Below are 13,286 nucleotides of genomic sequence, written 5' to 3'. Positions count from 1 at the left end.
GTCAAGTCTCCTACCATGAGCTTTGCCGTCTATGAAAACCAAGAGGGTCGCTGAGAGCAGTTGGGGACATGAGAGACTGATCCAAAGCATGGTACAAACTGCTGAAGGGACAGCAGGCCAGGTATCATCTGTGATCGATGTTCCACGTAGGCCCTGCATCATCTGATCGTCCTGCATTCAAAGTGTACTCAAATTATCTGCTTTCTTTTCAATTATTTTAAATTTTAAGTTATTGAGGCTTGATTAATTGCTCTGCACGTGACCACAAGAAAATGCAGAGCGTTGTGGACACAGCTCAGCTTGCCACAGAAACCAGACTCCCCTCTGTGGATTTTGTCTACACTTCCCACTGCCTCAGTAAAGCAGCCAATATAATCAAAGACCACACCCAGAAATGTTCTTTAATCTCCCCTCGTGCAGATTATTCAAACACCTGAAAGCACATACCACCAGGCTCAAGGACAACTTCTATCCCACTGTTATCAGACTCCTGTACAAAATAGATAACTTGGCCTCACAATCTATCCCGTTATGATCTTGCACTTCGTTTACCTGCACAGCTCTTACTCTGTAGTTTTAGCATTATAGTCTGGGTTTACGGTTTTACCTTCCTCTGTCTCAATGCACTGTCTAATGATTTGATCTGTATGAACAGTATGCAAGACAAGCTTTTCACTGTAAACATATACAAAATTGCTGGAGAATCTCAGAACTTGGACTGTTTATTCCTTTCCATGGATGTTGCCCAATCTGCTGAGTTCCCTCAGCATTTTGTGTTCTTTTTTTCTGGATTTCCAGCATCTGCAGCGTCTCCAGTGTTCTTCATTGTACATGTGACAATAATAAAGCCATACCAAAACCAAACTTAAAGAAGCAAAGTCAGAAGTAATTGATAATATTTGCTTAATTCAAAATAGTTGCGGGAAAGGGATTTGCCCGGCCTGTACTGTGCCTACAGCCCTCACCATCCCCAGTGACAAAGGTAGATCCTCATATCCTCTGTGGCCAAGCCCTAAGGTTAATTAGTGCGGACCCTCAACAACATCCAGTCACAGTATAACTCTCACATAACTGGTGGTGATGGGGGAGGGGTGCTTTCACAGCTGACGATATTGGACTTCTTCAATATTGGACTTGCTTCCATTTAGGTTTGGGGTGTAGATTTACACAAGTCCAAATTAATGTATTAACAGGCAATCTAAGTTTTAAATGTGGTTACTGCCACTGGGGATCTCTAAGCCCAAAGGATGGCTGAACAGCGCCCAGGGAAAGGCTGGGATGGGTGATGATGTTAGTCCTGGTAACAGAAATGTTGGAAATCTCTTCTTTCCCCTTCAGTTTTCTCTACCCATCTCCTTCATCTTAGTAAATGAATAATAAACAACACGATAGATGGCTAAGTGGAGCGTTATTTATTTATTTATCTTTTAATTGTACGATGCATCTTCTTTTGCAGATTGCCTGTCAGTCTTAGATTGCGTATAGTTTTGCATAAATTGAATTATATTTCTTTATTTTACTGTGAACGCCGCAAGAAAATGAACCTCAGGGATTTATATGGTGATGTACATGTACCTTGATAATAAATTTGCTTTGACTTTGCCTCCCTCACTTCCTCTCCCTCCTCCAGCTTGCTGCTACCCTCCTCTCCCTTCTTGCCTCCTTACCCACTCTTTCCCCTTCTGCTCTCACACTCTCTCCTTCATTCACCTCCCCACTCCCCCCTCCCCAGCTCCACTGTTTTCAAAATATGTGTATAGTGCCAAAGAAGACAATGTTTCTCTGAACCAGGATGGAAAGCACAGTATTACACATCACACACAATAACTTAGGAAGGTAAGCCTCACTTGCCTCAAACTCCTCAGGAAATGGAGGCACTACTGTCTGTTCTTTTTCAGGGAGGTAATATTGGGGGACCAGGTGAGGTTGTCTGTGAAGCCAACTCCCAGGAACTTGGCGCACTTAACTCTCTCTACGGAGGAGCCATGTATGTGCAAAAGGGGATGATTCATCTGCACTTTCCTGAAGTCCACAATAATTCCTTAGTTTTTTTCCACATTCAGGCTTAGGTTGTTCTTCTCACACAGTCCACCAGCCACTCCACTTCCTCACTTCATCGTTGTTGATGAGGCCAACCGCTGTTGTGTCATCCGTAAACCTGATGACACGGTTTGAGCTGGATCCTGCGACACGGTCATGCGTCAGCAGTGTGAAGAGCGGCGGGCTGAGCACATGGCCCTGGAGAGCGCCAGTGCTCAGAGTAATGGGACTAGAGATGTTGATGCCATGCGGACAGACCAGAAAGTATGGTCCGGAAGGAGGTGTAAAGATGTGATATAGGTGATCAGGATGAATAAGCTGGAGGAGGTGATGAAAGATGGTACTTCATGGGGCACATGTGAAGTTTAGGGAAGGAATATGTGAGGGGATCCCAAAACTGTTGGGATTTGGTAGCTGTAGGTTCCGTTTGCAATCCTAGAATATGGATTGAACATGGAGCATTGTCTGGATTTTTATTTTAATTTTCTCAGCGTCAGCAACATTGACAGCTGGAATGTGTTCTGTGTGGTGACACCACTGTTCTCTCAGTCTGGCTGTGCATTCTGGAGTCCTAAACGCACATCTGAGGTTCACGCGCCTATGTGAAGCTGAGGAAGCATTGCAGATCCTTTAATGAATGTGACTGTTAACAGTGAAATTGCCACGTCCAGCAGCTGTGGCTCAACTGACGTGAGACGAGACTCCAGTGAGATGTGAATTCCGGCTTTGGAACACCTTGTCCAGCTCCCTAAAAACTGCTCTTCCTTTTCGTAAGGGACTTTGCATCAATCATTAGAACATTAAAAAATGGGGCAGGAGGAGGCCGTTTGAGCCATTGAGATTATTCCCCTATTCAAAGTATGTTGGCTGATCCAATCTTGGCCAAAACACCTCCTTCCTGATCTACCCCTCCTCCCTCCCCACCAAACCCTCAACTCCCTTGTATTTCAAATGTTCATCAATCTCCATACAGAATATGGTGCCACAGCCCTTTGGGGTACACGATTTGAAAAATTCACCATCCGCCGAGAGAACACATTCTTCTTCACCTCCGTTTAACATCAGTACCCTTTATACTGATGCCATGTTCCTGTATCCTCATTAGGGTAAAAAAAAACATCAGGATTCACCCTGTCATTCCCCCTCTGAATCTTATATTTTGATAAGATGACCTCTTATTCTTCTAATCTCCTTCAGAGTCTATACTACCTGATCCACTTCTCTTCGCACGTCAGTGCAGGCAGGTATGGGTCACCTAAGGGGTTGATGTGAGGTGGTGGAGCAGGTAATGGCGACGCTGATGGAGATTAGAAAATCTCCATCAAATATTAAATAGGAATACCAACCTGTCCCCAGTACTCCCAAGTGCAGTCTCACTTGCGTTAAAATTCTCCGCTTTTACACTCCATTCTGTTTGAATCAATTCTAATGTTTCATTCCTCTTCCCAATGACTTGCATCTGAGTGCTTCATATTTGGAGACCCTCAGATCCTCTTGTACTGCAACTGTTGCAGACTTACTCTGCTTAATAATATTTTCCTTTGTTTTTTTTCATTCTTCCTTCCAAATTTGATAACCTCACATTTTCCCTCATCTGTCAACTTCTTGTCCCCCACTCAGCCCATCTAGACTCATTGCACTCTTCGCACCTTCTTCTCAGCTCTCTTAACTCTTTCCATCAACAACAAATCTGGTTACAAAGCTGAGAAAGCTGGAGAATGTGGTGAATCAAACCTTTTGAATAACATATCAACTCCACAGTCAATTTGCTTGTTTTCAGTTTCTGGGCAGGCCACCACAAGAGGCAACATAGATGGAAGAACATGGCTGTGTTTATCCTCAACATTTATTGATGCCAGTGACATTCAGGTAAGGAAAAATAAACTATTGACTACTGCTTTCCACCCTCCCTTGCCCAAAGAGCTGCCACTACTCCATCTTGACCAGAAATATCCATGAGACTGTGGCCCCATAACACCTTGACCAGGTCCGAAGGTAATATCCAGGTGGTGAGAAAGGACATGTGAGGGCAAGCCCAAAGAGACTGCCTGTAGTGATGTATGTGGTACTTGAAGACTAGTGACACATTCCCCTAAGTCAATGTAGGTTCCATCAGTGAGAGCTCTTGTTCTCATTTGTTCAAACACCTCCCAAAGAGCTGAATTTCACAGGTACAGTAAGCTTGTAGCTGCCCACTTCTGTCAAGAGTTGGTACAAGGACAACTTTCTCAGTTTTGTAGCAGAAAAACTGGGGTAACTGAACAGGTCAAGCAGCACCTATGGAGGCCGAGAGATGGTCAACATTTCAGTTCAAGACCTTGTCTCAAGGCTATGTCTCCACTTTCCAGGTCTGCTGATGACAGAGGATGAGTAGTGAGGAGAACGCAGAGAGTGAATGAATAGGCAAAAAGCATTCTTGAAAAACTAACTAACTCAAAGTCAGAGAAAAAAAAGTTACCACTGGCTGGAGGGAAACTTGGAGTGTATTCTAATCCTTCAGCTTCTAGAGGCTAATCTTCTCTGGCACAGTACACTGCCTTCAGGAGGGAGTCCATTCCAAGATGGTAAAATACCACCTTCCTCAGAATATACGGGCGCAGTTCTACACTGCCATCATAGAGCGCATCCTGACATCAAACATCACTATCTGGTTTGGTTAAGCATCCTCTCACAATATGCAAAAACTACAGCGAACTGTCAGGGCAGCAGGACAGGTCACCGTCTCTGCAGTCTACCAACTCGGCAGGATTTGTATGTGTCCACCACAAAGAAGTGGGTGAGAAAAATCATTGCGGACACCACCCACCCTGCAAGCTGTCTTTTCCAAAAGCGCTCTTCTGGAACACACTATAAGGTTATTAAAGCAAACACTTAATACCAGTTTCAAAGTTTCTTCCCCTGGACAGTGATTCTGAGCAACCATCCTAGTTGGACCCTGCTACCCTCTATCTATCGCCCCATCACTGCACTGCGCTGTAAATACTTTAAACCACATTTTAGAATGCTGTTTACATTGTAAATAATGTACATGCTGGCATTTATGTACAGTATTTATGCATATAACCTCTGACTTTATACTTTATATTCTTTATGAATATTGTTGTTTTAAGTTGCTGGTCACCCCCTGACCAACACACCACAGCAAATTCCTGATACATGTAAATGTATTCAGCAAATAAAGCTTCTCCTCGATCCTTCCATTGGGAGCTAAGTTTGCTCATAATTTCACATTGTTTGGCTCCTCAGAGAAGGCAGCAGTTCTGATCGGCTCCCTGTGACAGCTATGGTGGATGGTGGTGAGAAACAACTGGATACGCAAGTGCCAGGCACTGACCACCGACAACAATCGACAGGCAGAGAGTCCAACCACTTCACTTGGCCAATGTTAGAGAACCTATTGTCAAATTTCTGGGAGAAACCAACCCTGAGAAACAATCCAAGCTAGCAGGTATGCAGGGCAAGTCAAAGACTGTGTGCCCTTCTCCTCCTCATTCCACAGAACGTTACCACCATCTATAACTCAGGAGTATGACTGATTAACCTCCACTTGCTTGGATAAATGTAGCTAAAAAAAACCCTCTTAAAGCCATTATGACATTCAGACCCAAGGCAGTCCCATTCTCCACTTGGATAATTCTGGATCAAACCTGAAGTAAGGTCTTTCTACTGAAATATTAACTCTCTTTCTCTTCTCACCCTGTCTGAACTACTGATTATTTCCAAGGTTGGTGAGGCCATATTTGGAGTTTTGTGTACAGTTCTGGTCACCTACTTACAAGAAAGGTATCAATAAGCTTGAAAGAATACTGAGAAAATTGACATGGATCTTGCCAGGATGTGAAGACTTGAGTTGTAGGGAAAGACTGAACATGTTCGGATCTTATTCCTTGGAGTGCAGGAGAATGAGTGGCGCTCTTATTGAGGCACACTCACAATTATGAGGGGTAATGATAGGGTGAATGTATGCAAGCATTTTCTCCCCAGGTTGGCTGAGACTACAATTAGAGGTTATAGACTTAGGGTGAAAATGGAGAATTCAAGGGAACATGAGGGAGAACATCTTCACTCAGAGAGCAGGATAGCTGCAGAACAAGCCGCCAGCATAAGTGATGGATATGGATTTGAGTGTAACAATTGAGAGGAGTTTGAATAGGTACATGGATGGCAAGGGTTATGGAGGGCAATAATCCAAGCGCAGGTAGTTTTAGGCAGAAGACCAGGCTGGCACAGACTAGATGTGCTGAAGGGTTTCTGTTCTATTGTGCTTTGTGATTCTATGAAAGGAATATTAGGATTACACCTTCTTAATATCACAGAACTTCATTATTCCTTCATCACCTGCTGGTTTAGGTACTCGGCAAGATCTCCACCATGGAGGAGCAGTGAGGAAGGCCAGCTCTGCTCCCCACCTCCAGTAACAACCACAGACTATGAGCAATTTCTTTAAGCACTGAAACATGTTCTTATCATGTTGTGGGCTGCAGGATATGACCCAAATTGACAACATTATGTAGAGCAGTTACTATATTTTATAAGTTTATTGGCTGTAAAACATTTTTGGTGTCACAAGGTCGTGTAATGCACTTCCTAATTTCACGTTGAAAGCAGCTGTAATCCTCACAGCACCCGCCACCTTTTACAGTACTCACACCTTTTTGCCTCTCATTAATTCAGCAGAGGCGGCAAGCTATGTTTGTTATTAAAAACACTTCTACTAGATCTGTGACTATCAAAATTCTTGACAAAGAAGGCCACTCAGTCCATCATGTTCACGCCAGCAGGACAAAACCATTCCGACTAATCCCACTCCCCAGCTCTCCATTTCTTCTCCCATTGCTTCCACAATGTACAAGTGACTTCCCTCACTCTTTAGCCACTGAGTTTCAAGGGGAGGCAATTATTTCTTGCACCACTGCACTCCACCAATTATAGCCTATAGAACATAGAAGCGTGCAGGCCAGGAGCAGGTCTTTCACTCCACAATGTGGTGCTGCACTGATTAAATTAGTAATTAAATCCCATCTGCCTGCTGACGTCCATAATTCCTCTATCCTCTGTATGTTGACAGCCAGAGACCTTTTCTCAGGGTGGAAGTGGCTAATACCCGGGTATAATTTTAAGATGAATGGAGGAAAGTATAAGGAGGATGTCAGGGGTATATATGAGGGGCGATTGATAAGTTCGTGGTCTAAGGTAGAAGGAGATGAGTTATACAGCTCTCGTTACATGCACATGCAGGTCAACTCTTTGAGTGATCATGCAGAAAGTTTGAAGTTAATAACTCATCTCCTTCTACCTTAGGCCATGACTTACCAATCACCCCTGCTGTGGACCACTTCTGGAGGTCCAAGACGCTGACTTCTACAAAGAAAGATCTGTACGCTCCATGGCCACTGGACTAAGTGTGTCAATGTAGGAAAAATAGATGTGCTAGGTTTTCTAAAATGGACTCCTTCTACCTTAGGCCACAAACTTCCCAATCACCCCTCCTATTTTTAACACAGAGAGTGGTGTGTGTGTGCGGAATGCAATATTGGAGGCAGATACATTTGGGATACTTAAGAAACTCTCAGGTAGGTACATGAATGATAGAAAAATGGAGAGCTATGTGGGATGGAAAGGTTTGATTGATTTTAGAGTAGGTTAAAAGATCAGCAGAACATTGTGGGCCAAAGAACTTGTGCTGTCCTGTACTGTCCTGTTCTATGTTCTACCATTTTTATGTGCCTATTTAAGAGCCTCTTGAATGCATTTATTGTATCTGCCTTCATCACCTCCTCTAGTAGCGGATTTCAAGCATCCACCAGTCTCTGTGTAAAATAACTTGACTTGCTCATCTCCTTTGAACCTATCCCCATCTCAGCTGGTTATATTTTACACTGTTTAATCAAACCTCCCTTCATGGAAAATAACACCTGCCTGCCATTTCAGAAATCATTTCCAATCCATTGCTTTCTGCTTGGTCTTTCCTCCATCCTGTAAAACGATAGATTTTCCAGCAATATGTTTGATGAGCAAAGTACTTACTTATGACACGCATTGAGCTGATGTCAATCCGTATTCTGCGAAACACTGTGTATCCCGCTGCCAGGTAATCGTTTCTGCAGGAGCAGTCCTTTCTTCTGTGTCCATTGTAAGGACATTCATAAGGGTTTCTCAGCCTGAAGCAGAAACAACTGTTAGCAATCTTTCTCCTGCCCCACCGATGTTCAGGCCATCAGCTGACCTTTGCATTTGGAATCATTCAGGGCTTTTATAAATGACATAATCTATCTCATGAGACAGCAGTAATGTGAAATACTCTTCAGATGCTGGATATCTTGAGCAGCACAACAAAATGCTGGAGGAACTCAGCAGTTCAGGCAGCATCTATGGAAAGGAATAAACAGTCGATACTTCAGTCAGCTGTTAATTTCACTCCTTTTTTCTCAAAGTAAACTTTATTCATAATAACAATTATTTACAAGTATAAGCCATGCAATGCCTTTTCATTCTTTACATTGATAGTCAATGCTCTCCGTAAAGTTCTGTTACATTCACACTGCTGCCTCTCATATGGCCCCCTGGGATGGTATACTTCCACAATAACTAAAGCTTTTCCTCTCCCACCCAAGCCATTTCACCCCTGATGAAAGGTCTTGGCCTGGAACACTGTTTAATCCCCTCCATTGATGCTGCCTGACTTACTAAGTTCCTCCAGCACTTCCAACTCTGTGCTTGAGTGCACTCACACACACACACACAAACACACTTGTGTTCTCAAGCGATGATGTCATGACAATGGCTCAGGCCAAATTCCCGACTATAACATGTTAGATGAAAACAACCACACATGCCAATGGTATTATGGTAGGGCTGCCAATGTCAAATCAAACCTCAATGAAAGAAGAGCGGGTTCTTAACGGTGAAGTTCTTTGGATGCCTGAGCTGCCAATTTACACATAACGACCACGCAGTGTAGCATTTAACACAACAGCGATATATCAGTGGCAATCACCAATTGGAGCTTGATTTCCACCACTGTCTGTAAGGAGTTTGTATGTTCTCCCTGTGACTGCTCCATCCTCCCTCCACGTTCCAAATACATCTTGTTAGTTAATAAGTTGTGGGCATGCTATGTTGGCACTGGAATTGTGGTGGAAGGGAAGAAGCTGTTCCAAAAAGGTTCAGTGTGTATCTTGAAGTTCCTGTACCTCTTCCCTGATGGTAGTAATGAGAAGAAGGCATGGCCTGGGTAGTCAGAGCCTTTCAGGATGGGTGCTGCCTTCCTGAGGCGCTGCCTTTAGAAGATGCTTTTGATGGTGGGGGGGGGGCTGTGCCCGTGATGGAGCTGGCTGAGTCTACAAACCCCCTCAGCCTTTTTCAATCCTGTGCACTGGTACCTCTGTACCAGCACAAGATTCAAGGTCCAAAATCAAGATTCAAGTTTGTTTATCATGTGCACATTGAAGCATACAGTGAAATGTGTTGTGATGCAAACAGTCAGAATGCTCTCCACAGTACATTTGTATTAATTTGCTGGGGTCTTTGGTGACATACAAGGGGTGATTGATAAGTTCACGGCCCAGCGCAGAAGGAGTCAATTTTAGAAAATCTACCACATTTATTTTTCAACATAGTCCCTTCCTACATCTAATAACTCATCAGTTAATAACTCATCCGGGTGATTGATAAGTTTGTGGTGTAAGGTAGCAGGGGATGAGTTATTAACTTCAAACTTTCTGCATAATCACTCAAAAAGATGAACTGTATGTGCATGTAATGAGAGCTGTATAACTCATCTCTGTCTACCTTAGGCCACAAACTTATCAATCACCCCTGCTGTGGACACTTTCTGGAGGTCCAAGATCCATATGCCCCACAACCTCTGGACTAAGTGTGTAAATGTAGGAGGGGACTCTTGAAAAATAAAGGTGCTAGGTTTTCTAAAATTGACTCCTTCTACCTTAGGCCATGAACTTATCAATCACCCCTTGTATGTAAGTTGTAAACGAGAGGTGAGATTAGATATCAGGCCACTGGAAAATGATGCCAGAGAGATCAAGGAAGCAGGCCTTTTGGCCCATCTTGTCTATGCTAACCAGTGGGCTCTATGTATAATTAAGCATGAGTTAGGATGGTGAGGGGTAACAGTTCATGTCGATCTGCACTTCCTATGCCATAGAATGAGAGAGGCTGCTACAGTGAACTCTGGAGACAGCAAAGTTATGGACCAGGGGATGTTGTGCTGCAGGAAGGCTGGCTTCCAGTTGATAGGCTGAAGGGAGTCCGGTACCACTTAGGAGATGGTGCTCAGGACCAAACTGTGCAATTCAGTTCTCATATACAACCACACTGCTGGACTGCTGAACATGCATTCCTCAACGTCACATAGAATCTGGTGTCTGTTCTTGCTGCGGTCAAACAACGACATTAATATCAGATAATCAGAATTAGAATCAGAGTCAGCTTTATGATCACTGAAATATGTCATTAAATCTGTTATTTCATGGCAGCAGTACAATGAACTAAAATAAGAAATGTATATACTGTGGGCTCTGGACATAGTGGACCAGTACGTTTTGGCCCAGTAAGAGAGCATCCCAATTAACTGAATTTTCATGAGAATGGTTAAAAAGGTATAAACAAGACAAGCTGAGTAACAAGTCATGTATTTAAAGGAAATACAGAACAAATTAGAACACTACAAATAGTACTACAGAACTACATATAAAACTGTGTATTAGTTCCTAATAGTTATCGATGGAGGAATCCATTGTGTATGCTGACATGTTCTTTTGATTGACCATAAGTGAACAAAATCAGGAGCACCTAGTGCAGACAATGAACTGCCTTCATACAATGTTATCAAAGATTGCATCCTCCAAATCTTCATTTTCATTGTAACATTCAAGATGATTGTCGATACTTTCAAATTCTTCGTAGTTCCTAACCTACTGAAGTAGTGGAATTGTTTCAGTTTCACTTCAGGCCGTTTCTGGCATCTCCAAACGTGAATGCTTGAAACCGCAGTGAGCGAAACAGCTCTGAATTGCCTTACTGCTTATTTTTCTCCAACTGCCAGTGACAAAAATCATTGCTTTTGAATGCAAACACATGCTATTTCAAAACTGTTTGCTTTAAGTACAGTGTAGCGTCTAATGACCATTCAAGTGCGTGCAAATGACGCTAGTTGGAAACTGTTCAGCAAGGCTGGTGCCCCAATTGAGTGGCATAGTATCCCAAATAAACTAAGGGAATCTTGGCAATTTTCTCAATTAGTTTTTGTTCTTTAAGAGTTGTCCCAAATGAGCAGCTGCCCACTTAACTGGAATCCATTGTATTTAAATTGAAGAAATATTCCATTATGGTGCACAAGATGATCTCTTTAGTGTACCGTTTCATTTTCTCTGTAAATGTAACACTTTATTCTGCACTCTTATTGCTTTTCTGTATTACATTAATACACTGTTGCAATGAGTGGATCAGTATGAACATAATGCAGGACAATATTTTCACTGTACTTTGGTACCTGTGTCAATAACTTGCATTTGTCTGTGATGCAAGTGGTGTATTTTAATGTTGGTAAAAAAGGGTTTGCATCACCCTAGATAAGTGAAAGGAAGTACTCCAAATGCCTGTTTTCCTTTGTCCCATCTGGGAGGATATCCGAAACACTCAGATTACATGAACACAGAGTGAGGTGACATTTTGCTAGTAAATCAGACAAAAACTTACCTGTATCCATAAACTTCAGAATAATTGTCTGCCTCTCCACTGGATAGTGTTACATATTCCCGAGGATAATCAGAACGCATTCCTGCACAGTATACCTGGAAGTCAAGCCATTAATATAATGACATTCTTTCCTGATTCTGAGTGAACAGTGATCGGTTTGTAGAGACTTATAAAGCATGGTAATAGGACATTCGGCCCTCCTGGTCTGTGCCAGCCACAAAGCCCATCTATCTGGTCTCATTTACCAGCATTTGGCCCACAGCCTTCTAAACACTTATTATCCATGTACCCATCCGACTGTTATTATACTCACCTCAACCATTTCTTCTGACACCTCATTCTATATATGACAACCCTCTGTGTGAGAATGTTGCCCCTCAAGATTCTATTTAAGCTTTCCTATCTCACCTTAAACCTGTGCCTTCTAGCTCTGAAACAGAAGATATTCTGCAGATGCTGGAAATATTCAGCAACACACACAAGATGCTGGAAGAACTCAGCAGGTCAGACAGCACCTTTGAAGGAGAACAGACAGTCGACATTCTGGGCTGTGGCTCTTCCTCAGAGCTCCTTCGAATTCTTGATACCCCAACCCCAGGAAAAAGACTGTGTGCATTCACACTATCTATGCTTCTCATTTTGTACACATCCAAGGAGTGAAGGCCTAGACTGTCCAAGCTTTCAGTATAATTCAGTCCCTCATATCTTTGTAAGTCGTTTCTATATTGTGTTCAGTTTGATATCACTTTGCCCATGGTGAGCGAAGAAAACCGAACACAACACTGAGTGTGCTCTCACTAATGTCACGTACAACTGTACCATAACCTCCCAATTTTTGTTCTGTACTCACTGCCTTGAATTGCAAAGGCCAGTATGCTATGAGACATCTTCACCACCCTGTCCATCTCTGATGCTTTTTTCAGGGACCTTTCACTCCATCCCTCTGTCCGCAACTCTCCGTCTCCCCAGGGCCCTGCCATTCACTAGAAGACCCATTACCTTTATGAGTTTGCCTTCGATGTTTAGCAGGTACTCTCCGTCGCTCTGCACTTCTTTTGTCTTCTGGATTTCACTGCAACTCGCTGAGACACTGCCTTTAAAACATTAAACATTAACATTAACGTGTCATCCACAGGGACACTAGATCCAAGACTCAAGTTTATTTACCTCGTGTACACCAAAACATACAGTGTAATGCATTGTTTCTGTTAACACCCAAAACAACGGAGCCTACCACATGTATTCAGACATCAACAGAGCATGCCTACAATGCTCAGCGGAATAGCAAGCACAACAAAACAGAACACAACAAGCAATACAACAACAGGCAAAACAATCCCTTTTCCTCCCTCCCACTCACACACATACACAGTCTTCAAATCTCAAGACAAGCATTTTTTATTGGCCTCCAGTCTCAACTCAGATTTGGACATGGACAAGCAGACATTGGAATTTTGACTACCCCAGAGGTTTTGTGGAGATTCACAGACTCAGGGCCCTGGCCAATGGGCCTCGATTTCTGATCTTGT

At 43.0% G+C, this 13,286-nt stretch overlaps 1 protein-coding gene across 1 annotated transcript in view; it reads right to left on the bottom strand.

The window, feature by feature from the left end:
• LOC132397663 (A disintegrin and metalloproteinase with thrombospondin motifs 20-like) overlaps positions 1-13,286 on the bottom strand; it is a 517,254-nt gene that overhangs the window by 32,659 nt on the left and 471,309 nt on the right. The window contains exons 34-36 of the mRNA XM_059976430.1: positions 12,757-12,851; positions 11,758-11,852; positions 8,068-8,201 (exon numbers count right to left, since the gene is read on the bottom strand). Coding sequence (XP_059832413.1) covers positions 8,068-8,201; positions 11,758-11,852; positions 12,757-12,851 — 324 coding nt within the window. The remainder of the gene's footprint in view (positions 1-8,067; positions 8,202-11,757; positions 11,853-12,756; positions 12,852-13,286) is intronic.

This window comes from Hypanus sabinus, chromosome 8 (assembly GCF_030144855.1).
Source record: "Hypanus sabinus isolate sHypSab1 chromosome 8, sHypSab1.hap1, whole genome shotgun sequence".
Lineage (NCBI taxonomy): Eukaryota > Metazoa > Chordata > Chondrichthyes > Myliobatiformes > Dasyatidae > Hypanus > Hypanus sabinus.
The sequence above is the reverse complement of the archived record's forward strand: the minus strand, read 5'-3'. Positions and strand labels throughout refer to the sequence as shown.